The 22,857-nt window shown below is 53.0% G+C and overlaps 10 protein-coding genes across 10 annotated transcripts; 6 read left to right on the top strand and 4 right to left on the bottom strand.

The window, feature by feature from the left end:
• Positions 1–7: 7 nt before the first annotated feature.
• Positions 8–2,458, bottom strand: HD553DRAFT_306298 (UEV domain-containing protein). Its single transcript, XM_046179259.1, has 6 exons — positions 2,189–2,458; positions 1,884–2,122; positions 1,510–1,821; positions 538–1,448; positions 380–482; positions 8–304 (listed from the first exon to the last, which is right to left on the bottom strand). Exons 1-6 carry the CDS (start codon positions 2,331–2,333, stop codon positions 209–211), a joined length of 1,806 nt encoding a protein of 601 aa, XP_046038806.1. The 5' UTR covers positions 2,334–2,458; the 3' UTR covers positions 8–208.
• Positions 2,459–2,829: 371 nt separating this feature from the next.
• HD553DRAFT_281240 (uncharacterized protein) lies at positions 2,830–4,719 on the bottom strand. Its single transcript, XM_046178127.1, has 6 exons — positions 4,419–4,719; positions 4,152–4,332; positions 3,881–4,059; positions 3,711–3,801; positions 3,533–3,625; positions 2,830–3,452 (listed from the first exon to the last, which is right to left on the bottom strand). The coding sequence occupies exons 1-6, from the start codon at positions 4,498–4,500 to the stop codon at positions 3,029–3,031; spliced, it is 1,050 nt and encodes a 349-aa protein (XP_046038805.1). The 5' UTR covers positions 4,501–4,719; the 3' UTR covers positions 2,830–3,028.
• A 526-nt stretch (positions 4,720–5,245) lies between these two features.
• Positions 5,246–7,542, top strand: HD553DRAFT_348258 (uncharacterized protein; the record flags this gene model as incomplete). Its single annotated transcript, XM_046183364.1, has 4 exons — positions 5,246–5,845; positions 5,928–6,030; positions 6,111–6,370; positions 6,435–7,542. 4 exons carry the CDS (start codon positions 5,246–5,248, stop codon positions 7,449–7,451), a joined length of 1,980 nt encoding a protein of 659 aa, XP_046038804.1. The 3' UTR covers positions 7,452–7,542.
• Positions 7,543–7,601: 59 nt separating this feature from the next.
• On the top strand, positions 7,602–9,527 carry HD553DRAFT_292899 (XAP-5-like protein). Its single transcript, XM_046178414.1, has 8 exons — positions 7,602–7,698; positions 7,772–7,944; positions 8,012–8,327; positions 8,394–8,599; positions 8,663–8,782; positions 8,857–8,976; positions 9,047–9,154; positions 9,225–9,527. Exons 2-8 carry the CDS (start codon positions 7,843–7,845, stop codon positions 9,240–9,242), a joined length of 990 nt encoding a protein of 329 aa, XP_046038803.1. The 5' UTR covers positions 7,602–7,698; positions 7,772–7,842; the 3' UTR covers positions 9,243–9,527.
• HD553DRAFT_281234 (uncharacterized protein) lies at positions 9,528–10,117 on the bottom strand. The gene is made up of 3 exons (XM_046178126.1): positions 10,035–10,117; positions 9,802–9,962; positions 9,528–9,718 (listed from the first exon to the last, which is right to left on the bottom strand). Exons 1-3 carry the CDS (start codon positions 10,066–10,068, stop codon positions 9,689–9,691), a joined length of 225 nt encoding a protein of 74 aa, XP_046038802.1. The 5' UTR covers positions 10,069–10,117; the 3' UTR covers positions 9,528–9,688.
• Positions 10,118–10,245: 128 nt separating this feature from the next.
• Positions 10,246–11,714, top strand: HD553DRAFT_306287 (snare region anchored in the vesicle membrane C-terminus-domain-containing protein). The gene is made up of 6 exons (XM_046179258.1): positions 10,246–10,572; positions 10,638–10,772; positions 10,839–10,900; positions 10,968–11,075; positions 11,172–11,254; positions 11,327–11,714. The coding sequence occupies exons 1-6, from the start codon at positions 10,369–10,371 to the stop codon at positions 11,452–11,454; spliced, it is 720 nt and encodes a 239-aa protein (XP_046038801.1). The 5' UTR covers positions 10,246–10,368; the 3' UTR covers positions 11,455–11,714.
• A 26-nt stretch (positions 11,715–11,740) lies between these two features.
• HD553DRAFT_175413 (CBF/Mak21 family-domain-containing protein) lies at positions 11,741–16,201 on the bottom strand. Its single transcript, XM_046176918.1, has 13 exons — positions 15,746–16,201; positions 15,291–15,653; positions 14,742–15,211; positions 14,545–14,662; positions 14,351–14,470; positions 13,726–14,285; positions 13,550–13,655; positions 13,266–13,484; positions 12,998–13,204; positions 12,616–12,930; positions 12,379–12,549; positions 12,137–12,314; positions 11,741–12,070 (listed from the first exon to the last, which is right to left on the bottom strand). The coding sequence occupies exons 1-13, from the start codon at positions 16,139–16,141 to the stop codon at positions 11,802–11,804; spliced, it is 3,492 nt and encodes a 1,163-aa protein (XP_046038800.1). The 5' UTR covers positions 16,142–16,201; the 3' UTR covers positions 11,741–11,801.
• A 173-nt stretch (positions 16,202–16,374) lies between these two features.
• On the top strand, positions 16,375–18,002 carry HD553DRAFT_306283 (putative ER to Golgi transport-related protein). Its single transcript, XM_046179257.1, has 8 exons — positions 16,375–16,525; positions 16,613–16,780; positions 16,870–16,887; positions 16,986–17,113; positions 17,216–17,280; positions 17,408–17,542; positions 17,623–17,772; positions 17,869–18,002. The coding sequence occupies exons 2-8, from the start codon at positions 16,621–16,623 to the stop codon at positions 17,882–17,884; spliced, it is 672 nt and encodes a 223-aa protein (XP_046038799.1). The 5' UTR covers positions 16,375–16,525; positions 16,613–16,620; the 3' UTR covers positions 17,885–18,002.
• Positions 18,003–18,126: 124 nt separating this feature from the next.
• HD553DRAFT_348254 (uncharacterized protein) lies at positions 18,127–20,660 on the top strand. The gene is made up of 2 exons (XM_046183363.1): positions 18,127–18,450; positions 18,525–20,660. Exon 2 carries the CDS (start codon positions 18,536–18,538, stop codon positions 20,420–20,422), a length of 1,887 nt encoding a protein of 628 aa, XP_046038798.1. The 5' UTR covers positions 18,127–18,450; positions 18,525–18,535; the 3' UTR covers positions 20,423–20,660.
• HD553DRAFT_175035 (GTP-binding nuclear protein RAN) lies at positions 20,620–22,476 on the top strand. Its single transcript, XM_046176917.1, has 9 exons — positions 20,620–20,717; positions 20,824–20,931; positions 21,053–21,106; positions 21,207–21,258; positions 21,335–21,460; positions 21,548–21,681; positions 21,759–21,886; positions 21,958–22,084; positions 22,152–22,476. Exons 2-9 carry the CDS (start codon positions 20,923–20,925, stop codon positions 22,164–22,166), a joined length of 645 nt encoding a protein of 214 aa, XP_046038797.1. The 5' UTR covers positions 20,620–20,717; positions 20,824–20,922; the 3' UTR covers positions 22,167–22,476.
• The last annotated feature ends 381 nt before the right edge of the window (positions 22,477–22,857 follow it).

Below are 22,857 nucleotides of genomic sequence, written 5' to 3'. Positions count from 1 at the left end.
TACTCGGAATCGTATGATGCATGATGACGTGGCTATGAACGAAAACCTGAAACATCGTGCTGTCCGTTCCCCGGACTATCGTAGGCCTGTCACTCATCAGAGCACCGACAGCCAAGGTATAGCATCGCGGAATCCATGCTACAATCATCGGGTATCCTCGTTTTTCTAGCATACAACCGAGTGTCTACATCTTCATCCGATTGAACAGCTACGCACCCTCCGGCCGACCCTTTTCCAGTTCCTCCCTGATCTTCTCGATCAATGCTCTCTTTTGGTACTGTTCCCGTGCCAAATTTCGGGTTTGCTAAAATGAGAACAGGTAAAGACGCGATCAGCACAATGCTTGGTCACAGCTCATCAATCCGGATGATATAAGTACCTTTAGAAACGTGTTCAAGTCGATACGTTCCGCGTCCAATGCTCTGGCAAGATGGTAGATCGTATCCTCGATGGCATTGTCCTCGGCCACCAGGTCGATCAACCTGTCCACTCACTATCAGCTTCCTGAAAACACCTTTGGATCGAACTCGAACTCACTGATTATGTACGATGCTGACACTACACACAACCTCGTCCACCGCAACCTCTCCTCGCCTTTCCAGATCCCTCACCCGTTCTTCCCCGGCGCTGACGACTGCACCCATCTTATCCGCCACCCCAATACAGACCGCACGGACCGCTTCCAGCCGTGCCATCTCGTCCCTGATAGCAGGTTCTCCCGATGACAAGTCGGCCTGTACGCCGAGTAATTGTCTTGTCTGCCCCTGTAGGTGTTCCAGGAGTGGTGGGAGTCGTGAAGAAAGGTGAGAATGGACGAGCGAATGCAGATGCAGCGTGCTTGGGGGGAGAGGTCGCGCGGGGACAGGTCCGCCGGGCGAGGTCGAGTTTGACAAGGGTGTTTCGTCTACGATGGAATCGTCTGCCAGTAGATCCGTTATAGGAGGTTTAGGAGCGGCTCGAGGTTGATGTTGAGGTATCATGCTCTGACCGGGGTTTGGCGTATTTGAGTGCATTCCCGGTCCGCTGTGTTGTGGGGCAAGGCTTGACTGGCGTGACGAGTGGTGAGATTGACCCTGAGGCGGTAGAGGTGATCCGCTTGGGATGGGTGCATAGGAGGGCTGTTGGTTTTGTACATGCTGATATATCCCTTGCTGCTGTTGTGGTGACGGTGGCGCCTGACGATCTTGACCTGGGGGGTACTGACCTGGAGGAGGTCCATACGAAACTCCCGTATCTGATCTCACAGACGGCATCCTGTTCGGCGCATCCCGCCCGTCATAGGTATCGTAATTCGAGACGGGTCTGCCTGCGATAGTTGGCGGTCCTGGTCGAGGTGGAGGCGTCGAAGACCCTGGGGAACCGCGAATATCGTGGGCTGGAGGACCTTGTCGAAGGGGAGACGCCGGGATCGGGGGTGGTGCCGGCCCTGGCTTGTATGCTGGCAGTTGCTGCAAGAGAACACTCGTCATCAGATGAATTCAGTTCGATCGCCATCGGCGTTTGACTTACCTCGGACCTTCCTGCAATTGGTGAGGGATCGCTATAACTCCCTAGGCCAGGCATGACGAGTTGCCGCGGTCTCACCGGGACACCAGGTGGTGAAGCCATCCCATTTACATTCTGTTGGACATACGATCCGTTCATCCGAGGTTGATCCGGAGGTGTTGGACGAGGCGGAGGTTGTCCGGGACTTTGTGGTCGGGTAGCAGCGGAAGAGAACTGGGTCGGGGTCATCGGCGTCGTAGGTGGTCTAGCATAAACAGGAGGCTGGGCTGAAAAGAGGTCCTGCATCCAGCTCAACATTGCAGCCAGTGAATGTGCCTGTAGAAGTAGTAGCCAGGTGTTCAGTGCATTACCGCCAGAGTATCCGGCTTAATGCTGACCTCCCACTTCCGCTCCCACATTTCGACCATGTCTCCCCCGACCTTGCCGCTCGGCTCGACCTCTTTACTCTTCCTAATCGACATATCCCTCGTCGGAGTGACGTATGCTAGTGGAGGTCTTCTGGGATATTCCAAGGGGAACCAGACGACTATGGGGATATGGTACGTCTGGTTTCGGTATGAGATAGGAATGGTCCCATGAAGTTGTACTAGCAGGTGAGTCTGACCCGAGTCGTAAGCTGCCGACGCGATCAGATGCCATTAGCCCAGTATTTCGAGTGTGTTTCGAGTGGAACAAATCGTACTATATGCATCGGTTTTGATTGACAACGTCGGATACTTGGCCAGAGCCGCCAAAGCTTCTCTAGAGAGCGTGTCGGACGACGGGTAAGGAGATAACACCCTTTCCAGCCATTGCTTCACGACCTGCTGTTGCTGCGGGGTGGTCATCGCGAGGCGTATGACGAGTTGCCCAGTAACTTGTGCTAGTATTAGGGAGGCTGTTGAGGATCTATACGATGATAATGGAAGTTGTTATTGACGGGATGGTTGTATATGTAGCTATCGCCGGGATCGCTGGGGACATGCTCGGTGTACCCCGCGCGCAAAGATCGCCAAGACCCATGCGAATCGTGGTGAACCAGGAGCAGTCATGATCTCATCAACAAGCACGGATACCCCCATTTTGGCCATTGGCACTATGATAAGGTGGTTCATTTTATCCTTCTCATCAACCCCATACAAAGTTAAAAGGAGGTATCCATGCTGGTTGTTGAGATCTCGGTCGTGCTGTCTCCAGGCTCTAGCAGATTCTGACCTCCTCCGCAATTTCACGGTGCGCCTCGATGCCGCGTCGCGTAGACGAGGCAGGGCTCGATCCAGATATGTTCGCTACGTGGTCATCTCTTACAGGAGCCAGAGCATACTCGAGCCCAGACACTAGTATGGCCACTGTAACTTCGAAGTAAAGACGACTATAGAGCCGATGTCCCCATGTTGCATGTCTGTGCGCTATCGTTACTTGTACAACACAACCTCAAGGCCTGGCGCTCGAGGGTCAATTCAAACCGAACCGTATCGAACCCCATACAGCAAAAAGAAAAGGAAACTTCGCTCATCCTCCCCTTCGCCTTGGATCACCTGACCTAATGACCGTTCGTCGATCCGTTCACCTTCGACCCCTTGGCTTGAGCCTCCAACTTCTTCTCGACCTCCATAAACTGGTTGACTCGGTCGTCCTTCAAAAGCTTGGCCCCCTTGTCCTCGGGGAAAGGCAAGATCGGCAACCGACAGACTCCTCCGTAACCCCTGGTCTGTTGCAGGTAATACTTGGTCCCCGCGATCCCAGCTGCGACGAACGCCCAGTCGGCCTCGGAGGCGAGACCTTGGAGACGGGTCATCTCGGCCAAAGAAGCTCGAGGGGTCTCGTTGAGCAGGTCGGCGGATCCGTAGTAAAGTTGGGCGAGGGCGTGGGGGTAGACGTTGCCCAAACCCATGATGGCACCGTGGGCCTTGCCTCCGAGGACGGTAGGGAGCATGAAGTCGGCAAATCCACCTAGAGTTAAGAAACTGTCGAACGGGCAAGCGCGGGCTCCGAATGAGTATGAAGAAGGACAGACGGGTGATCGACGTTTCCCGAGCAAACTCACGGTGCCTGGGGGTTCCTTCGGGGGTAGTCTCGCTTGAACTCGTCTGATGTCGTCGCAGCCGTGATCCTAGTGAGCTTTCCGACAGCTCCGCAACTGTAATCAGAACAATGATCGTGGCGGATATCAGCTCCGAGCGATTGACAACCATTACATTTTCGGCGAAGATGTCGAAACTCACGTAAGCTTGACTCCGCAGATGTTGGATGAGCCCTTTGCGATATCGATGATCAGATCCGAATCCATGTCGATCCCTCCCGCAGCACCAGGGACTGTCCAGCCGAACCACGCATGTCAACTATGCAGTCTCCCGCAAACACCACACAGACCTATTAACAGATTCGAACTTACAGTTGTAGACCATGACGGGGATAGGCGAGGCCTCGGCGACATCGACAAAGTACTGCTTCAAGGCTTCCCGGCCCAGAGCTCCGGCATAGTATCCCGAGGGGATGACGATGGCGAAATCGGCACCGGCCTCGGCGGCTTCTTTGCTGAGTTGGATCGATCCCTTGGTCGAGCCGACACCACTGTTCATTCGAAATCCGGAACAAGCATGTTTAGCGTGAATCGTTGTGCCGAATCGATAAGAGGCGAAACGCCAAGGAGGGACCTGACTCACGTTCCGGCGATGATGGTCGCATCGTTCAATCCAGCCTCATCGAGACCCTTTCGTGCGGCTTTAATCAAGGTCGTACGTTCTTCGTTTGTCAGGTGATGAGCTTCACCCATGGAACCGCAGATGACGGGGTTCATCTTGGCCTGTGCCAGACGGACGGTGTGGGCGACAAACGTCGGAACGTCTGGTAGAGTCGCGCAAAAGGGACGATGCGCGGGGTAAGTTGGAGGTCGTAGTCGTATCAGAAAGAAGGGTGCAGGAAGGACATACCGATCTCCTCGTTGGCATCGAAAAAGGTGGGGATGGGAGCCCAGACTCCGGGGACGAGAGGTCGAGTGGTAGCGACGGGCATCGTGTCGGATTTTTACGTTTCAGGACGTGTAGATGGGGCGACGACGGGGCAGGAAGGACAGACGGAGTTGCGGATGAGGAGATGGCAGGATAACACTTGATCAGTGTGTGCTCGCCGTCGTCCAAGGTCGAGGGAGTCTGTGAGCTGTGTGTGATTATATTCGATCCCAATCCACCACCGACCATAGGCATGTCATTGTGCCGGCCCAATCCCCCGGGCGTCGCACGGTCCGGTTATCCGGACGGCCCGGGTCGCGGGGCTGCCCGCTACAGTCGGCTGTGTGTGGCCACGCGACAGATTTTTCCCGAATACTAGCGCCTGAACAAAATCACGTGATCGAATTCGCTTGCCGCCCGTCTGAAACACCTGGCGCTTCGAGCTCGGCCTTCCTTTCGTGGGTAACGCTTCTCCCGGGTTTCATGCCCGTGTTCCATCGAGCACTAAGGGGACGTTTCAGAATCGGGCTGTATCAGTAGCCCAGATCGCCGATGATATCAGCAAACGACTGCTGCCTTTGCCCGGCCAGTCAAGCTACAGCCTGGAGTATTCCCGCAATTGGTTCATGTCCCACTACCTCCATCATTCAACACCAACGCCGACTTTCGTTGACCGCCTAGTCGCACGCTCTGGTAGATAGGCGAAACCGTGATTTCAAATCATCACACCGAACTGAACATCTTGTTCGGCCAACTCCCCACACTCGTTTCAATTCCACTCGCATCACTCAGTCTTGTCGACGGCGATCATGCAATCTCAAGCTGCACCCGTATCGAGCTTGAGTGTAAACAATCTGGCGCTCGCCACGGAAGTGACGGAACGGGTAGTAGCGACTGCCCTGCCTCCTGCCCCCGGAGTCGCTGCCCCTCCAACTAAGTCCGACATCTCTGGAAACGTTCCTCTGGCAACGGAAACAACCCAACAAGCTCCTGCTTCACAGCCTGCTACGTCGCCCATCGGTCCGCCTTTTTCTACGACATCGCTCGTTGCGCCTGTCAATACTCAGCCGTCTTCCGCCCTTGGCGCGTCCGTCGCTTCGGCCGCTGAAACGCAGGGGCAACCTACCACCACCCTACAGACATCTACCGCCTCAGTCTCCGGCGCTGCTTCTGAACCCCCTCCGCCCGTGCCTTCTTCTTCCTCATCATCGAACTCCACCCCGCCGTCTTCCACCCAAACCTCTACCTCTGATTCCGTGCCGGGTCCTTCGGGATCAGCTTCCCCTCCCCCTCCGTCTGCTCAGAGTACTTGGACTTCATCTACCACTAGCAATTGGGATTCGACGACGAGCTGGTGGGTCCAACCTAGCTCGTCAGTTCCACCGCCCGAGAGCACTTGGACTAACACCGTAAGCCTTTTTCCGGAAAATTTAGACCTACAGTGGTTGGGGATGCTAATCCTGAGCGGGTTGCTACGTTGTCAAACCAAAGTGGGTCGCCGCTGCCGTCGCAACGTCTGCATCTAGTGCTAGTTCTGCGGCGGGGACATTTGTAGACCTCAGTACGGCTGGGAGCGCTTCCTCCAGCGCTTCAGGTGAGATTCTACCCCTTACTGTCATTTCCTGATCTGAGCGCCCAGTATACGCAGCTGATATACAGGGTTCTTTGTTACAGTCGACCGCCTGTCGAGCGAATCGCTCTTAGCCAGCGCCGTACCTACAACATCCCGAGGCTCCGCTACGAACCTCGTCACTGCCTCTACCGGTGCCCCCAACTCTGGTTCTGGAAGGAACGCTACAAGTGCGGGAGCGGAGGGTGGGGAAGATGGGACTACTTCCAGTACCAAGGGTGGGATGAATGGGGGTGTCGTCGCCGGAGTGGTCATTGCGCTTCTAGTGCTGCTGGGAGTGGGGTGGGTTCTGTGGATGAGAAAGGTGAGCTACCAACGCACAAGGTTATACATTCCGTATGATTCTGATTACTTTGCGCGTCATGCAGAAGAGAAAGGCTGTCAACGGCAGCGAAAACGAACCGTTCTGGAACCGCTTCTTCGGGAGGACCGAGTACGATCATCCTCTCGAGGAAAAGGGCTACGACAGGCAAGAAGACGATGCCGTCGCATTCGGAGACGTTATGGCGAGCCGCGGCGAGAAGAAGAGCAAGTCTGGCAACGATGAAGATGCCGCGAGCTCGTTCTACATTCCTTCGAAATCTACCAAGCCAATCGAAAGCCAGTACTTTGGGTCGGGAGATTCCCCGTTGGAACCCCCTCGTAGAATATCGGACGGTTACGGACTTCGATCAGACCAGAGCAGCTGGTTGGGCCCGCCTCCTGGAGCGCAAGCTGTTGCACCCTCACAAAATCAGCCCCACAGCTACCCGCAGCCATCGATGGCTTATGGGCCGCCTCCGGTACCTGTCATGCCGAGCTACCACGCTGCACAGAACCAGTCTTCGATGTCAGTAGGCAGACAATCAATCGCACCAGGTGGATACGGCAATCAGGTCGGGTACAACGCCCCAAGCAATGAGGTACTACGGGATGAGTCTATAACGACCAATGGTGGACCACAGACTGGTCGAGAATCGTTGAGCTCTTACTACAGCAGCAGTGACGCGGAGACGATGGCCGACAAGAAGCGCAGCGTCATCGATTCCATCTATTCTACGTGGGGCAACGCTTCCTCGGTAGGGGGCGGAGGACGGTCTGCTGTCTCCTCGGCTTACCTCCCATTTAGCGATAATCGAGGATCTAGGATGCCGCAGCGCAAATCTACTTTGAAAAAGTCGTGGAAACCACAGAGTCGAGCTGCATCGGCGGACTCTTCGCTCGGACACCAGCCGGGTCGGGGTCGGGATGAACTTCCTCCTCAGAATCCTCCTCCTCAGGTCGCGTTGCCTCGAAAGCCTATGGCGGCGATGGCATCCACGCCTGTCGCAGTGAAGAACAATGTCGGATTCGGAGCCGGGGATGCACCTCCCATGCCGCTCGGCTGGGGCAACCATCGAGCTTGAAACCTGAAACGTCTAAATATGCTTCGTTGCTTCTTTTCGCCACGTTCCTCGTGCTGTCATGTAATATTGCCCCTCTCCGATACCACACCACATATATACATATACCTTTTCTATAGACTTGAGCCCTCATTTCCGATCGACTTGAAACCTCATCCACGAGCGTTTGCCTCGAGCCTCTCACTTTCGCTAAGGAGAACGCGAGACGGACCTAGAAAACGTTTGCATGTCCAGCCAAACCCCGCGCCTGGTCGGTCCAGTGTAAGGTCTGGTAAGGGTAGATGATGAATACTCAATAACTCTCTGTCTTCCTCTTCTTACAGCCGTACAAGGTCATTCGCAAGATTCCAGACGGTCAAGTAGCGATTTAGGACTAGTGATCCGGTGCTGAAGTATGGCAAGCAATCAAGACGAGGGCCGCCGGCAGGCGATGCTGGAAAAACAGCGCAAGGATATGATGGACGATATAGCTAGACAGAAGGAGGCCTTGCAACAGGTTCGTAATGAGTCATTCGGGGTGCTGACGAAGGCAGACTTTTGAACGAGATTTTGTTCAAGTACAGGAAACCGAGCGAAGGAGCCAAACCACTGCTGCCAGATTCACCTCGCGAACCGAGGGCGTGGACGAGCAGCTCAAGAAGTCGACCATCGGTCTCGTAACGCTCGAGGACTTTCGGAAAACGCGAAACGAGATTGAAGAGGCTCAACGTAGAGAAGCTGCTCAAAAACAAGACGAAGAGGCGACCAAGTCGGCTCTGAAGAAGAAAAAGAAGAAGGAAAAGAAGGAGCGACCCGCATTGAGTTTCAATATCGACGAGGAAGAGGAGGATGAGGATGCAGGGTCAAGCAGTAGGAAGCGATCCAACGGCGATTCAGAAGGTGAGACTATTGTCATCGAAGTCATCTTGGACGTGCTGACAGAGACCTCGCTGCTTGTACTTATAGAGGCACCGCTGAAAAAGGCAAAGCTCTCCAAGAACCCTACCATCGATACTTCATTCCTCCCTGACCGAGATCGGGAAGCTAGGGAACGCCTGGAGCGAGAACAACTGCGAAAAGAATGGCTCGATAAGCAGGAAAAGCTGAAAAACGAGGCGATCGAAATCACGTACAGTTACTGGGATGGTACAGGTCATCGAAAGACGGTAGACGTGAGTCGTCCTTTAAGTCATACGCTCGAGCGCCCCCGCTGAACCCTGCTTGACCGATCTCAGTGCAAGAAAGGTGACAACGTCGGGCAATTCCTGGAGAAATGCCGAGCTCAGTTCCCGGAACTGCGAGGAACAAGCGTAGACAACATGATGTACATCAAAGAGGATCTCATCATCCCTCACGTGAGCCATCCTGTGGTCGTTCTCGTCAAGCCTTGACTGGACGCTAATCGTCGATCGGTATGAAAACCCTGCAGCACTATACCTTCTACGATTTCATTGTCAACAAGGCTCGAGGAAAGTCTGGACCTCTGTTCAGCTTTGACGTGCACGATGACGTGCGAATGCTGCACGATGCCACAAAGGAGCGTGACGAGGTATGTCTTGCAGGCGCAGGCTCTGTCGTTCGACAACTCTCCACGTACTGACAGGGTGTCGGTCTTTCAGTCGCATGCCGGAAAGGTCGTTGAACGATCATGGTACCAGCGATCAAAACACATCTTCCCAGCATCGCGGTGGGAAGTGTATGACCCCGATAAGGACTACGGTGCCTATGTGAGCAATTTGCTCGTTCCGACGAAGGTGGTAGAGTTCAAACTGATCCTTGCTTTGTTTCGTATCTCAGAAAATCGGTGGTTCCTGATTGACGACAACAGGACTGGCGATATCCAGATGCGAAGCCAACCGGGGTTGCGAACCTCACTCTTTCTCTCAATCGAATTGTTCACCATCGTCACCATGCATACCTATCTTACTGTATCAATCCGGTTTCCCATCTAGACTGTCCCAAGCCCAGATCGTGCCTGACCGAACCGATCAGCAATTGCACAAAAGCCAACGTTTTTGGCCGGAACTGCCCAAGTGGAAGCAAAGTATCGAGCAAGCATGGCCTTTAACCTGGATGTGCACCGTGACCCCGAATGTCCGGCAACCATATGCCTGAATACAGTCCTCTGATCCGTTTGATTGATGTTGATACATGGAGGTCTACAAGAGGTGTACCCGCCCCTAAATGTCGCTATGCCGTGCTTCAAATCCCGTTCTCGACGTCCTGCTTCTATGCTCTCGTCGTTTCCACTTCCACATGCTCTACTTGATCTTGGAGAGCAGAGCATTGATCTGGAAAGGCACCAGAAAGGGTCGAGGATTAGCTTTCTCCCTCTGAATCAGCCCGTCGTTCGCGATATCAAGTTCGAACTCACCTCGCTCTTCCTTCCTTTTCCGCTCTTCGGCCGAGTCTCCATACATTTGTGCAGGTTTTTGGCTGCGGCAGAACATTCTGCCTTGTGTTGTAGGTCACCCGAGGTTGCGAAACATGCTAGTAGCGAGGTGAGTTCCGGTGTGCAGGGCACGACGATTTGTTCTGTGCAAAGAGAGGCTCTTCAGCAGGTACGAAGAGACGACGGCTCTGCGAGATCCCGCGCAAGCAGCCTACCTCGTCTAGGTCTGACCCTGAACTTTGGGGCCATAGTGTCTCAGTCGATCGCTTGACCTTTTCACAAGTACAAGGGCGCTATTTCAGCAAGAAACAAAGATCACAGAAGTACAGAAGGTGTCTCTCTCACTCTGATCTTTGGATCCTAGAGGTCGAAGGCGATCACGCAAGGTAGTCACGTGATTCCCCAGTCCCGAGATTGGGTCCGAGGGCACTACCTAGCTTCTCGGGACACCCTTGTTCGAGTTGCAAGTTCAAGTTGTCCACCGCATACGATATCAATATACCAAGGTATGCTGTCAGGACCAGCGCGACGAAAGAAGAAATAGGAACCATGTCTACGTCCTGGGAGAACACCCGCAAGCATGCTCGCGCCCTGGAAGCACGACTCGAAACCAAGCTCACTTCGTACTCGAAGCTGGCAGCTCAGATCAGCTCTGGGTCGCCAAGACCGAGCTCGGACAAGTTGAGCGAACAGGAAGAAGGCATCGGTGGATACAAGCTGATGGAGGAAGAGATAGAGGAGCTTCTAGAAAAGGTTCGTCATTAGCTCGCCGTCAATCCTTGAAAATAGAGCTGATCCTTCTTTGTCATACCGTTCAGCTCGGCGAAGCTATAGACAACCTAACGGGCCTGCTGAATTCCCCTGATATCCCGCCATCGACCTCGATGATGCATGCCGCTTCTCGACATAGAGATGTGCTAGATGATTATCGACGTGATTTCGTTCGAACACGGGTCAGTTCCAAAGGCTGGGCTCGTGAGGGATCCGTGAAGCTTATATCTACCCGATTGTTCATTTAGCAAAACGTCGAGTCTGCGATGGCTAGAACGAATCTCCTAGGAAGCATCCGAAAAGACATCAAGTGAGTGAATTTGAGTCAGTCTTGAGAGCGTGCGACTCAGAGTCTAAATGACCTGAACTCAATCCAGTGCATACAAGTCGTCATTACCGCAACACGACCAAGGTCGGACCGATGCGCTTTTGAACGAGCGAAGTCGTATCGATTCTTCCAACCGAATGACAGACGAAATCTTAGAGTGAGACGTCTTTCATCAGTGTGAAATCACAAATTTGAACTAATCGCATAACTTTCCGGCGGAACTATGCCGCTCAACCACATAAATCTTTCACAGACAAGCTTACGCCACTCGGGATGATTTCGCTCAACAAAGGACGACCATCGCCAACATCAACTCGCGAGTTGGAGGCATCATCAGTAAGTCTTGCCTCACCCTTGCGCTAAATGATGCGTACTAACTTCAATGACGCAATCGACCGCCATGTTCAGGTACATTCCCTGGCATCAACTCGCTGCTCGGTATGATCAACTCTCGTCGACGGAGAGATACCGTCATTCTCGGTACAGTCGTCGGGATCTGCACGATTATTCTGCTCTGGTATATCGGGCTGGTATAGATGCTGGTTGAAGCCGTCCATGCTTGGGTCGGGGTCCATCGCTTGATCGGGACAATAACAAACAGTCCTGGGTGTCCCGAAGGTTGTATTATAGTTAGTCGGAATGGCTTTTCATCATTATACCACGAGCTGGCAATTTGGTCAGTAAAAGAAAGCAGCCTCGTAATGACACCGACGCAGTGGGATGCCCCAATAGACAGCCGGATAGGAAGCGACAGGGAGTAAAATGGCCAGATTCAAGGGAACGTTCACTGCAGAGATCGGCTCTTTCTTGTCGCTGGATTTCGGGGTTTCCGATCGTGTAAATGTTCGAAAGGATACAAAGTGATACACATGTACAGCTCCAGCTACAAATCTTCCTCGGGACCGTCGTTGATAAGCGCCGCATAGTCCTCTGCGCTGGCAAGAGTTGGAAGCTTTCTCTTCTTCTTGCGTTCCTTCTTCTCGTCTTTGCCTCGTTTTCGCTTGTTTCCCGTGTCAAGCTCCTCATCCTCAGACTCGGAAGCAGAGAAGGCGGATGTGAGAGGGATATTTGGCATGTCGTCGAGGTCCAGAAGGTCGTCAGAGTCTTCATCGATGGGGAAGTCGGCATCATCGTCCGAATCGTCTTCCGAATCTGTTTATAGGAGAAGTCTTAGTCAATCGTATATCTCGCGCGATGACCTTGAGTCAAGTCGCTTACCTTCTGCACCATCTGCTTCCTCCTCGGAGTCGGCTGCGTCCATCTCGACGTCGTCCTCATCCCTCTCCGACTGGTCCTCGTCCTCGTCGTCATCATCGCTGTACTCGACATCATCGTCATCACTGTCCTCCATGAGGTGCATGTCATCCTGAGTCTGCGGCATGGATGCTTGCATAGCCTATGTACCCGTCTCAATGAATCAGTTTCATACCTCTCGGAGAATAAAGCATACAGTACCTCACCTTCCACACTTCAGCTTCTTCTGCGTCGGACTCCTCGCTCTCATCGCCTGTTGGTTCACCCTTGACCGAGCCGCCGAATTCAGATTCTCCCTTCTTGTTTCGCTTGGTCTTGGCCGACTCCATCTGTCGTTGACGATCGTGCTTGATCGAGAAGAACTTGTGGAAGAAGAGCTGATTGTGAGAGAACACCTTGCAGTCAGCTGATAGATCCGGTAGCAATGTGTGGAAGCGGCTTACCTGATCTGCAGGCACGTCTTCGACCTTCTTATTCCAGAACTTCTCGTCGTTGACGTAACCATCCGCCTGAGCGACTCTGCTTCCCTTTCCTTTGATGACGCTAGTTGCGCCAGATCGTCCGACGGCAGCAGGTTGCATGATACTTGCTCCTCTAGCCGCTACTGTCTTCTTGGGGTTTCGGTAGGCAAATCGGTCCAGGAACGCCACGAGGGTGTTCTGCTCGATGTCTGCGGAACCCGACAGCGGCAATCGAAGATCGAGAAGCTGATTTGCCTGAAGTGATACTGAGGGGTGGAAATGTCTTGTGAAAGGCATCTATTCACAGTCGGAGAATATACTGAGCCGCCTGGTTACCCGATTATCTACTCCCTTTGCGGCTCACCAATTCCCACAAGCAGCTCGATTTGGCGTTGGCAAACAGAGGATCGCGCTTTCGGCCATCGTATTCGTTGAGAGGCTTGTCATCAACAACAGCATTTGGCCTCTGCGTCTTGTCTTCCCCATCCTCGGGAACATCTTCAAAGTGCTCGACTCCGCTGTCCTCCGCTTCGTTGAGGAGAGTAGACAGGCCAGAAGTCGTGCTGAACAGCTGTTAGGCGAACGCTAAGTCAGTCATATATCCAATCGAAACGCAGACCGAAGGTCCTTACCTCCCCCAAAAGATACAAAGCCCCGCAGATGAAGGGGGGCTGATGACCCATCATCACCTGCAGTAACCTCTTGACGAAAGCCATCACCCGTCCGATATTGGTATCAGCTCGAAGCGCCTTGAAGAGGAGGTTGAGGTACATGGGTTGCTTGTTCGACTCTGTCAGTCGGGGATCCAACAACGACTCGTAGAGGGTTCGGTAAAAGCGGTCGGAGGTAGTCTGTTCCACGATCCCTCCTCGATTAGTGACACACGAAAAGGCGAGACGCATATAGATTGACTGACCTCTTTCTGCGAAGAGATCTGGTAGATCAGGGTCAGAGCTCGGATCGAGATGTTGAAAGTTCCCGTATGCGTAATCTTGAACAGCATCTCAGCATGCTTTTCGAAACTAGAATACGCATCCGGGACGTCAGGATATCTCTACCAGGTAGCCTCGGCCTGCACATCGAAACACTCACACCTCGTCCTCCAGTCGAGCATACGGTAAAGCTCGAGTCACACCGGTCAAGACCGCTGCTACCAATTTGGCATCCCCCATCTCAACCTCTCCTTCCTTCTTCTTTTCATCACGCTTCTTGCCGTTCCTCGTTCCCTTCTTTCGCCCTTGCCAATTGTGTACTTTGCCCGCAACCTTCTGCGTTATGTCCGCGCCCTCCTCCTTGGCTTCGCTATCGAGGGTGCTGTTACTACCAAGTAGCTCTCGGAAGACCTCAAAGTAGACCTCGACAAGACGGGCGGCCACGTCTCGTTCCTTCCCACTCAGAGTCATCTGGTTGAGAGTGATGATCCCGTAATACCTGGCGTGCTCAGCGGCGGCCTTGTGGGGGTCGACCGTCTTCTTGGCGTCCTTCTTGTCAAACTTGGTATGCTTGGAAGCGGATACTGGAGGAGGCGCAGGAGGCTTGAGGACCAGGGCAGCAACTTCTCGGATGACTACTGCCTTCATGGCTGGGTGCGATTGAAGCAAGGTCAAGATCAGGTGCGAGGCCTTGGACGCGACCGATTTGTCCGTATCACCCTGAAACACCATCGTATATGGTTTCAGCCACAATACCAATTCGAGGTGTAATCTGTCTTACTCACGAGCTTGTTCACTCCCAACCTTAACAAGTTCTGTTCCTGCTCCGCGTTGCCAGCCAACAGCTTGAAAACGATAGCAAGCGCTTGCAGCTTGACGAACGCCACCGTATCGTGCATATACACCTGCCGACCCGAAAACAGTACAATATGGGTTCAGTTCGATCAAGGGTTGACAGGCTACCAAGGCCTGGACTGACCTCGAGGATTTGCAAGATCGAAAAGAACCATTTCTTCAGCCAATCTTCAAAGGCAAAGAGGAGAAGATGCCGATCGGTCAAAGCCGGATGAGGCAAGAGCGGTTGGTCGGCGAGGTACCTGATTGATCGAACAAGCGGGTTTCAATTAGCGAACAAAGACTCAAAACGAGGTCCATCACGTCGTGTTTTGAACTAACCTGAGTTTCCCAGCTTCCTTGCCTCCCCCCGAGACCCACCAATCCCCCAAAGCTCTCATCACACTCATCCTCTCTTCTCGACCCCCACCTCCCTTGATCCCACCTTCACCTGAAGCACCCGCCATGACCCTCAATCGCTCGAGCTCATCGATCCTGTGCAGGGGACTCTCCCTGACCAAGAGGATCAACGCCGACAACTTGTCCTGATGGGTACCATCGGCCAAGATCTGTTTCAAGAATGCCGCGTCGGACGAGGTCTTCCCGAGGGCGACCTCTTTCTTCTTCATGTTGTTCTTTGATCGACCGTTGCCCGAATCGGGAAAGGTTCCTTCTCGAAATTGAGTGAGGAGAGCGTTAGCTCGGGATTGAAGGGCGGCGAGTCGGAATTGTGCGAGGGGTTCGAGAGGGACGGCAGGCTCAGGTAGTTCCGCCGTAGGAATTTGCGTCCAGAGGGGGGTATACGGGATGTTCTGATATTGAAGTCGATTCGGAAACCTATTCGTATCAGATATTGTGCATTGAATGTCGAAGCGGTCTGACTGTACTCACGTTGATTCCAGCATACTCGGTATTAGCCAAACCAGACTTCTTGACGAATCCGGCAATCTCTTCCTGGGGCTTGACGGGCTCTTCTTTCACCGTCTTGGGCTTGACATCGGAAACATGCTTTTCGTCTTCCTCTTCCTCTTCCTCTCCTTCGTCTTCCTCGCTGCTCTCTTCCTCCTCTTCTTCATCCTCCTCCGCACTCTCGCTTGAAACCTCCTCGCTCTCCGTAGAGGCTTCCTCTTCCTCTTCCTCATCCTCGACCTCTTCCTCCTCCTCGTCTTCGTCATCCACGGCATGATCCCCAGGCGCGACCGCTGCAAAGTCTAGTCCTTCCATGAACGCCGTCAACTCGTTCTTCAGCGATTTCTACAGCACGCAGCGACATTTGTCAGAAAGTCGGCCCAAATAACGTGCAAGAACGGCCAATAGTTACGGGAATGGGCTATGATTCAACTTACTTCCAGTGTAGACGATCCTGACGTCTTGTCCTTGGCACTCTTCTTGGTTTTCTCGACCTCGACCTGGGGCTCTTCTCCCTCGCTATCGCTGAGATCTTTGAGCATCTCCCAATCCTGATCGTCCCCGCCCAAAGCCTTGATCTCCCTTCTCAAGACGTCCTCATTCTCGGTCGATTTCGATTTCGATTTCGTCGTTGGAGCAATAACAGCCTTCTTTACTGGTGTAGATTTTGCGCCAGCAGCAGGTTTTGTTGATGAGGAAGAGGGTGTGGTTGGCTGTGTCTTAACGGGAGTCGCTGGTGATGCGTCGGTCTCGGTGGTAACAGGTTTCAGCTGGCCCGTGGCGGCCAGGTAGGCCTGAGACGGCTTTCTCGGGTCCTTGGATTTTCTCGCCATGGTGTGCTATCCCTAAGCGTATCAGCTGTGAGGATGACACGGGAAGAAGTCTGTGAATCGTGGCGAGCAAGAATGAGCAGCAGTCGAGAAGTAGTGTAGAGAGCAAGCAACCACAATTATTTGCGAATTTGCATCCGACAACCACTCGTACTCGGCCCACCCTGTCCTCCATATTTCCACCTCCAAGGGGGAGGCCGTTGCAACGTCCAGAGTCGATCATCAGATCATCGTGATGGATCGCAAGGAATGGCAGCTCTTGTGCAAATCGTACAACTACTCGATAGCATACTCGAACTCGGGACATTGACAGAGCAGCCTCGTCGATCTAGTCACAAACCCGACCGCGACCGTCTTTTCAACGACGCTCTCAAGGACCTCATTCAGGCGAGTAGCGGACCCCTGTCTGACCAGATCAACGTATCGAGCCATAGACTCACTTAGCACGATCCGCACAACGCATCTCCATGACAGACGGAACAATGGCTGGTTCATCACTTGCTAGCCGGATTTGCTGGTCCAAACTCATCGTCGCTAGCACGCTCTTGTGCCTCTTGTTCGGTGCGCAGGGCAGCAGCGCGACGGCTTTGACAACGTACCTGCAGGGGAACGAGAAGAGCTGTTTCTATGCGGATGTCGATGGTACGTAAATATTCCTGGGTGTCGCGGTTGTAGCGATCATCAAATAAGATAGAGGGAGCTGACAGGGCCTGCCTCTTTGCGACCTGCAGGCATTGGCGAGAAAGTCGGTTAGTCTAATCCCTATGTTCCTGACCTCGGTCGAACCTGGTAATCACGGCTCAACTGACCTATCGTGAAATGCAATCACCGCGATGAATTTTACCAGGTTTCTACTTCTCTGTTCAATCAGGAGGATCGTTTGATATAGATTATACGGTACAAAGTCCCTCGGAAAAGGTCATCCTGGAGGGCACGGGGGAGAGACAGGGGGATTATATCTTTACCGCGAACACCGTTAGTACCGCAACCCAGCCGTGTCGCGAGGGCCATAGTGGTGTTGCTATCATCGGAATCATGTCTGATATCTCACCTGGAACCTCCCTTTGATCGCGATAGGTCGGGGAATATTCGTTTTGTTTCGAGAACGAGTCGAGTATGACTGCCAAACTTATCGATTTTGAGTGAGTGCCCAACGCGATTGGCGGTCTAGACTCCAACAAGATCTTCCCTTGCCCTACTAAACACCCCTCCTTTCCATCACCTGATCCGTCTTCCTGCTCCTGCTTCTCTGACTCATGCGATATACAGCATCATGGTCGAATCAGAGCCCCGTCGATCCTTGCCCGTCCAACAAGGATCCATCGCGGAACACACGTCGAGCTTGGAAGAGAGCATCTACAAGTTGAACGGCATGTTGAGTAATCTCGTGCGAACTCAAAAATAGTCAGTGATCCGGTTGCCGTTTCCATCTGCCACCCTGAATTTCTGTCCTGAACATGGCTCCATACGGGCATCTCACGCAGCTTCCACACCCGTCATCACCGAAATCACTCGACGGTGCTTTCCACGGAATCCAGGATCTTTTGGTACTCAATCCTGGAATCCCTCGCCATCGCAGGAATCGCATTCGCGCAGGTCTGGGTTCTGAAGAGTTATTTCGGCAGGACGGGTCGGTGAGTCTCGGATTGACTCGATCCAACGAGTGAGGTGTTTGTCCCGGACAGCTGACGTTTGATGTGCGTTTTGTCGAAACGCGATCGTTGGGACAGTCGAGCAAAGGTATAAGACCGGGGTCGCCGAAGCAGCGCTGTTGGATATTTGCCCGTCAAATGTAGATTGATCAATTTCATGACTTTTCGATACTGGTCAGCCATAAGTGTGAGGTGGTCATTATTGCGATCTGGTGTGACATTCGCGAGGTCATTGAGTTTCTGACGTTCCTTGAAGTCCTTGAGATATGCAAGAGGTAGCTAGCGCATGAGGCATGCTGACTAAGCAAGCAGAGCGCTCGTCGTCAGACCGAATCGACGCTTCGGTCGTCTCCGTCACAAAGTGTCGATGTTCAAGTCGTTGGTCCTATAAACATCAACTTGGAAGCTACAGAGTAGCTACAACAGGCTCCATTACGAAACCCACCTTCTCGCCTCTCGACTGCGTATCCGGTTAGCAGTTTATAGCTGTACCATCCTCTACATTCCTTACGACAACACGCTCTTTTCTTCTCGGCTTCGCCCGGGCGAATCGTCAAACGACCGGTTCCCTACGTTTCATATTGTCACACGACCCTCACTACTCGGCGCCTGCATCTACTTCTCCTTGTCTCTCTACTCTATACGATCCTATCAGCAAATGTCAGTAACAAGCCTGTGGTATAGTTTTCCGTATGAAGTGGTTGACGTACTGAATCGATGTACGTCTTCATCAGGCAATCCAAACATGGCTTCCAGCTGGACCGATCCGTTCCAGTCAGGGTACAACCCCGAGCCTAAAAGGTCGCATCTGAACGAATTGGTAATCCAGTCGGATCCCAACGATATCGAACGGGAATTTGCCACACCGGTTAGCGATCCCGACGTCGAGATTCCACCGTTTCTCCAGCCCGAAAAGGTGAAAGAGCGGCCTCATCAAGATCATACGCACACGACCGACGTCTCTTCTCCCTATACATCTGGTCTCGGAGGGGGCGCCGGCAACAATCCAGCATCCACTTCGACATCAACCATCATCATCAGCTGTATCGTTGCCGGGTCGATTTTGGCGTTGGGAGCGCTCTTCTGGGCTTTCAAGATCTGGAGGCTCCGTCGAGCTATAGACGATGACGGCCACGGTGGTCAGAGAAAGGGCGATGTTGCTCTACAGGAGAAGTTCAAGAACGGCTGGAAGAAGGCCACTCGGCGAAGGAGGAACTCGACCTGGTTCGATTGCCCGACCAGCCTTCATCGGTCTCATCCGCTTGATGGCGAGGCCTATTCGGTCATCGGGTCGAGCTCTTATGCTAGTACCAAGTTCCTCATCCATGATTCGGAAAAAGCTCAGAGCACGGTCGCTCCTACCCTGTATCAAGGGTCTCCGGAGCGGATCAGGCCGGATTCGAATCTCTCTTCGATTCCGTCGTGTGAAAAGGGGTTCGGACCGCCCATGGAAGTGGGCTACGTCTACAGATCTCATGCCCAGAACTCTCTCCAGCGAATGACGTCCCCCACCTCGATATACTCTCAACCTTCCATTCCCGCCGGGCTCTCGCAACCTATCTCTCCTCTCGTTAAGCGACCTTATACCGGCGAAACACGACTCTATCCCGCTTATCCCGGGAGCCTTACCCTGACGACACGACCCGTCACTTACGATAACAGGGGTACCAAACCTCTCAAACAAGATTCCAACCATCACGACCCCAACTATGACATCATCCACGAACGTCTAGAACGCCTCATTCCCACCACTTCCCTTGTCTCGATCAAAACGCTTGGTTCGAACACTTCTCCTCGATTCTCATCTGCTAGCGTCACCGAGAGTATCATACAAGACGCCATCTACCATCAGAATTCACCTCAACCAAAGTCCAAGAGTCCACCTAGATCGTCTTCCCAAGACGGCTCTCAGCTGTCCTCGTCTTTTGAGTACGATTCGAACCCATCAGCCATGCGAACGCCTCGCCGCGAGCGTGACGATGGCCATGTCAAGACGGTTGTCCCCTCGCAATCCGCAGTCAGCTTTACAGCTCCTTCGTCGCCCGAACGAGTCCTCCTCCCGGCTCCGGAACATATGCCAAGGTCGAAACGAATGAACGAAATGACTACGCCTCCTCGTAGGAAGCCGGTTAGGTCCATTCTCAAGAGCGAGACTCGTGATCGCAACAACAGCTCGTCTGAACAGACCATGCCGACTCGTTCATCCGATGACCACGGAAGCAGGATTCAGCGAAACAAAGCAAATCGCAAGGACCTGCTGATGGACTCGTTCGACCGTCATGATGCGGGGTCTCATCAAGATTCGGATAGAGAGGTCGTCTTGCCATGCGAACCCGAGAGGGTCCTATGCGACAAGGCGTCCACCGCGTCGGGCCTTGGTCAGGGTCGACAGGCGCGCACTGCTCCCCCGGTTGTTTCACAAGGGCCCATTCGCGACCAAATCACCTCGGTCAGTCCTATTCAAACCGATCGCAGGATGAATTTTCATCTGCCTACCGGGAGGGTGATCTCGAGCGTCCGCAATGTGGACGTATCGGCGAATTCGCCTTCAGGAGCTGGGGAAGGCAAGGATCTCGAGTCACTCTTGACAGCTATGGGCATCGCTGGACCTGCTCCCTCGGGCAGAATCTGATTGTAAGATCCTTTTACCGAGTGCCAATCGTGTGCGTCGGTTTATGCCTTGCGGATGTAGCTTCCCGCAAAGAGTGACAACATGGGATAGATTCCACTACTCGCCGACTCGTGCTAGTGAACATGACTCTGCATATAATCGATGCAGACCGCACGACCTACTATAGCGTTAACAGATCTAATTTGTAGAGAAACATCATAATCATATACGCAATCAGCCTGACTCCGTTGAGCAAGCCAAAAATCCGGCTAAGCAAGTTTGACTTCGCTATCTTCGATGACTTCTTGACGTTAAGGTGAGACGCGTTGACGCGTGAGAAAGCGATTTTCCTATTCGAAAGCCATCGCTTTGCCATTCCCAGCTCAGCGTAAACATTGCGACTTGGTCAAATTCTCTAGCAGCGTCCGTCAACCTGTAAAGCCTTTGGGATCGATATCACGACTTGATCTTCCCATACAACTTTCCCAGACAGAGACATATCATCCGTAGGAATAAACGAAATGGCCGAGGTCAGTGCCTCTGCCGTTGCACGAGCTCGGCGGAATATACCGACAAGGTGGAGCTGACGACAAAAGTTGTCTTTGCTTCGTGCCCGACCCGCCTCACTTTTGATCGTGAAATATTCAACAGCAAAACGTCCCTACCTTCAAGTTGGTTCTGTGTGGTGACGGTGGTACCGGAAAGGTAAGCTGACCGACCTCAGCTGATCGTGACATCGAGCGAAGCTGATCATATCCGGTCGTAATCACTTTACCGCCAACCTCATCCGTTTCCGCCGCCTCAGACCACCTTCGTCAAGCGACACTTGACCGGAGAGTTCGAGAAAAAATACATTGGTGGGTCCATTGCGAACGCCATTTTGTCCCTGTCGATGCCAAAGGCCAACTTTTGTCGCACCCCCTTTCGCCTCAGCTACTCTCGGTGTCGAGGTCCACCCCCTCAACTTCCACACCAACTACGGTACCATTATCTTCAACTGTTGGGACACCGCCGGTCAGGAGAAGTTTGGAGGTTTGAGGGACGGTTATTACATTCAGGGTTCGTCAACGCTGCTCTTCTCCTGCTTCGTCTTCCAAGAATACGGGAGCTGACACTCGCATGTCCGTCTTCTTGCCTCTACCACAGGACAATGTGGTATTATCATGTTCGACGTCACTTCCCGAATCACCTACAAGAACGTTCCCAACTGGCACCGAGACTTGGAGCGAGTCTGCGAGAACATTCCTATCGTTCTGTGTGGTAACAAGGTCGACGTCAAGGTAAGCCCCAGGACGAAAAGCACTTTCAGACTCTCGCATGTCACATTCCTGATATACTTCGACGTTTACGTGAGCAGGAGCGAAAGGTCAAGACTTCGGGTGTCACCTTCCACCGCAAGAAGAACTTGCAGTACTACGAGATTTCGGCGAAGTCGAACTACAACTTCGAGAAGCCTTTCTTGTGGTTGGCCAGGAAGTTGGTTGGGTAAGTCGACCTGCCGCTCTGTCTTTTTTGTGGCATCGAGACTGACGCTGACCGCATGTGTATTCTCACAGTAACCCCCAACTAGACTTTGTCGCTGCTCCTGCCCTCCGTCCTGCCGAGGTTGAGATCGACGCCGCTCAGCAGGCCATCTACGAGAAGGAGTTGGAGGCTGCCGCTGCCGCACCTTTGCCTGATGAGGTCAGTCTTGGCTGTACGCATACGAGCAGGCGGACGGCTACTGACGCGCGCTTCTCTTTCGATGCAGGATGACGACTTCTAGGCGATTCCGCATCTCGCACAGATAGATCCCTCACGACCCCATAAAACTCTGAATGTCATTGCCTCCGACATACCTTCATGTCCTCCTTTCATATCGTTTTGTGTTTGTCATGAAGAGCAGTTCCGCCTGTCACGCTGTAGACGATTCGAAACGATCCCGCCGTATACAAAAAGGTTTCTGGAGCCTTATAACTGGATCGAATCTCACTGCCAACGCAATCCTGACGAAAGTTATACGAGGGCTATGGCATCGAAAATCTTTCAGTTCTTGATTTGAGGGGCCCTGTGTTGTGAAGCGTTATATACCGAACAAATTACGTGGAAACGTTTACAGCTCGATACACATCAGACTCTTTAGTACAACATCGTTCTGGGTCGAGCTCTTTGCTGGCCTAAGAACAGGAGGGCAAGTATGGACGGCAAACGCTGCGAGATGCGATTGATGCGATGTGTCTGCCAGAGGCGTATGCGTCTCGAAGCGGGTAGCGCGAGACGCTCGCCGAGTGTCGCTTAACCGTTAATCTGACGATGGCCCTATCTCGTGCCGATGAGATCCCTTATCCTCTCCCTGCGCGGAGATGATCCAAGATGAAATCCTTCATCTACTAGAAGACAGGCCGCATGCTTCCCGATGAGAATCAAGTCACCCTGAGCGAGTATTCTACCGTACGGATTGACGTATTTATAAATTT

Source organism: Filobasidium floriforme (genome assembly GCF_021052385.1).
Source record: "Filobasidium floriforme strain CBS 6241 chromosome Unknown HD553scaffold_4, whole genome shotgun sequence".
Classification (NCBI taxonomy): Eukaryota; Fungi; Basidiomycota; class Tremellomycetes; order Filobasidiales; family Filobasidiaceae; genus Filobasidium; species Filobasidium floriforme.
Note: the sequence above shows the minus strand (reverse complement) of the source record. Positions and strands in the feature narration are given on the sequence as shown.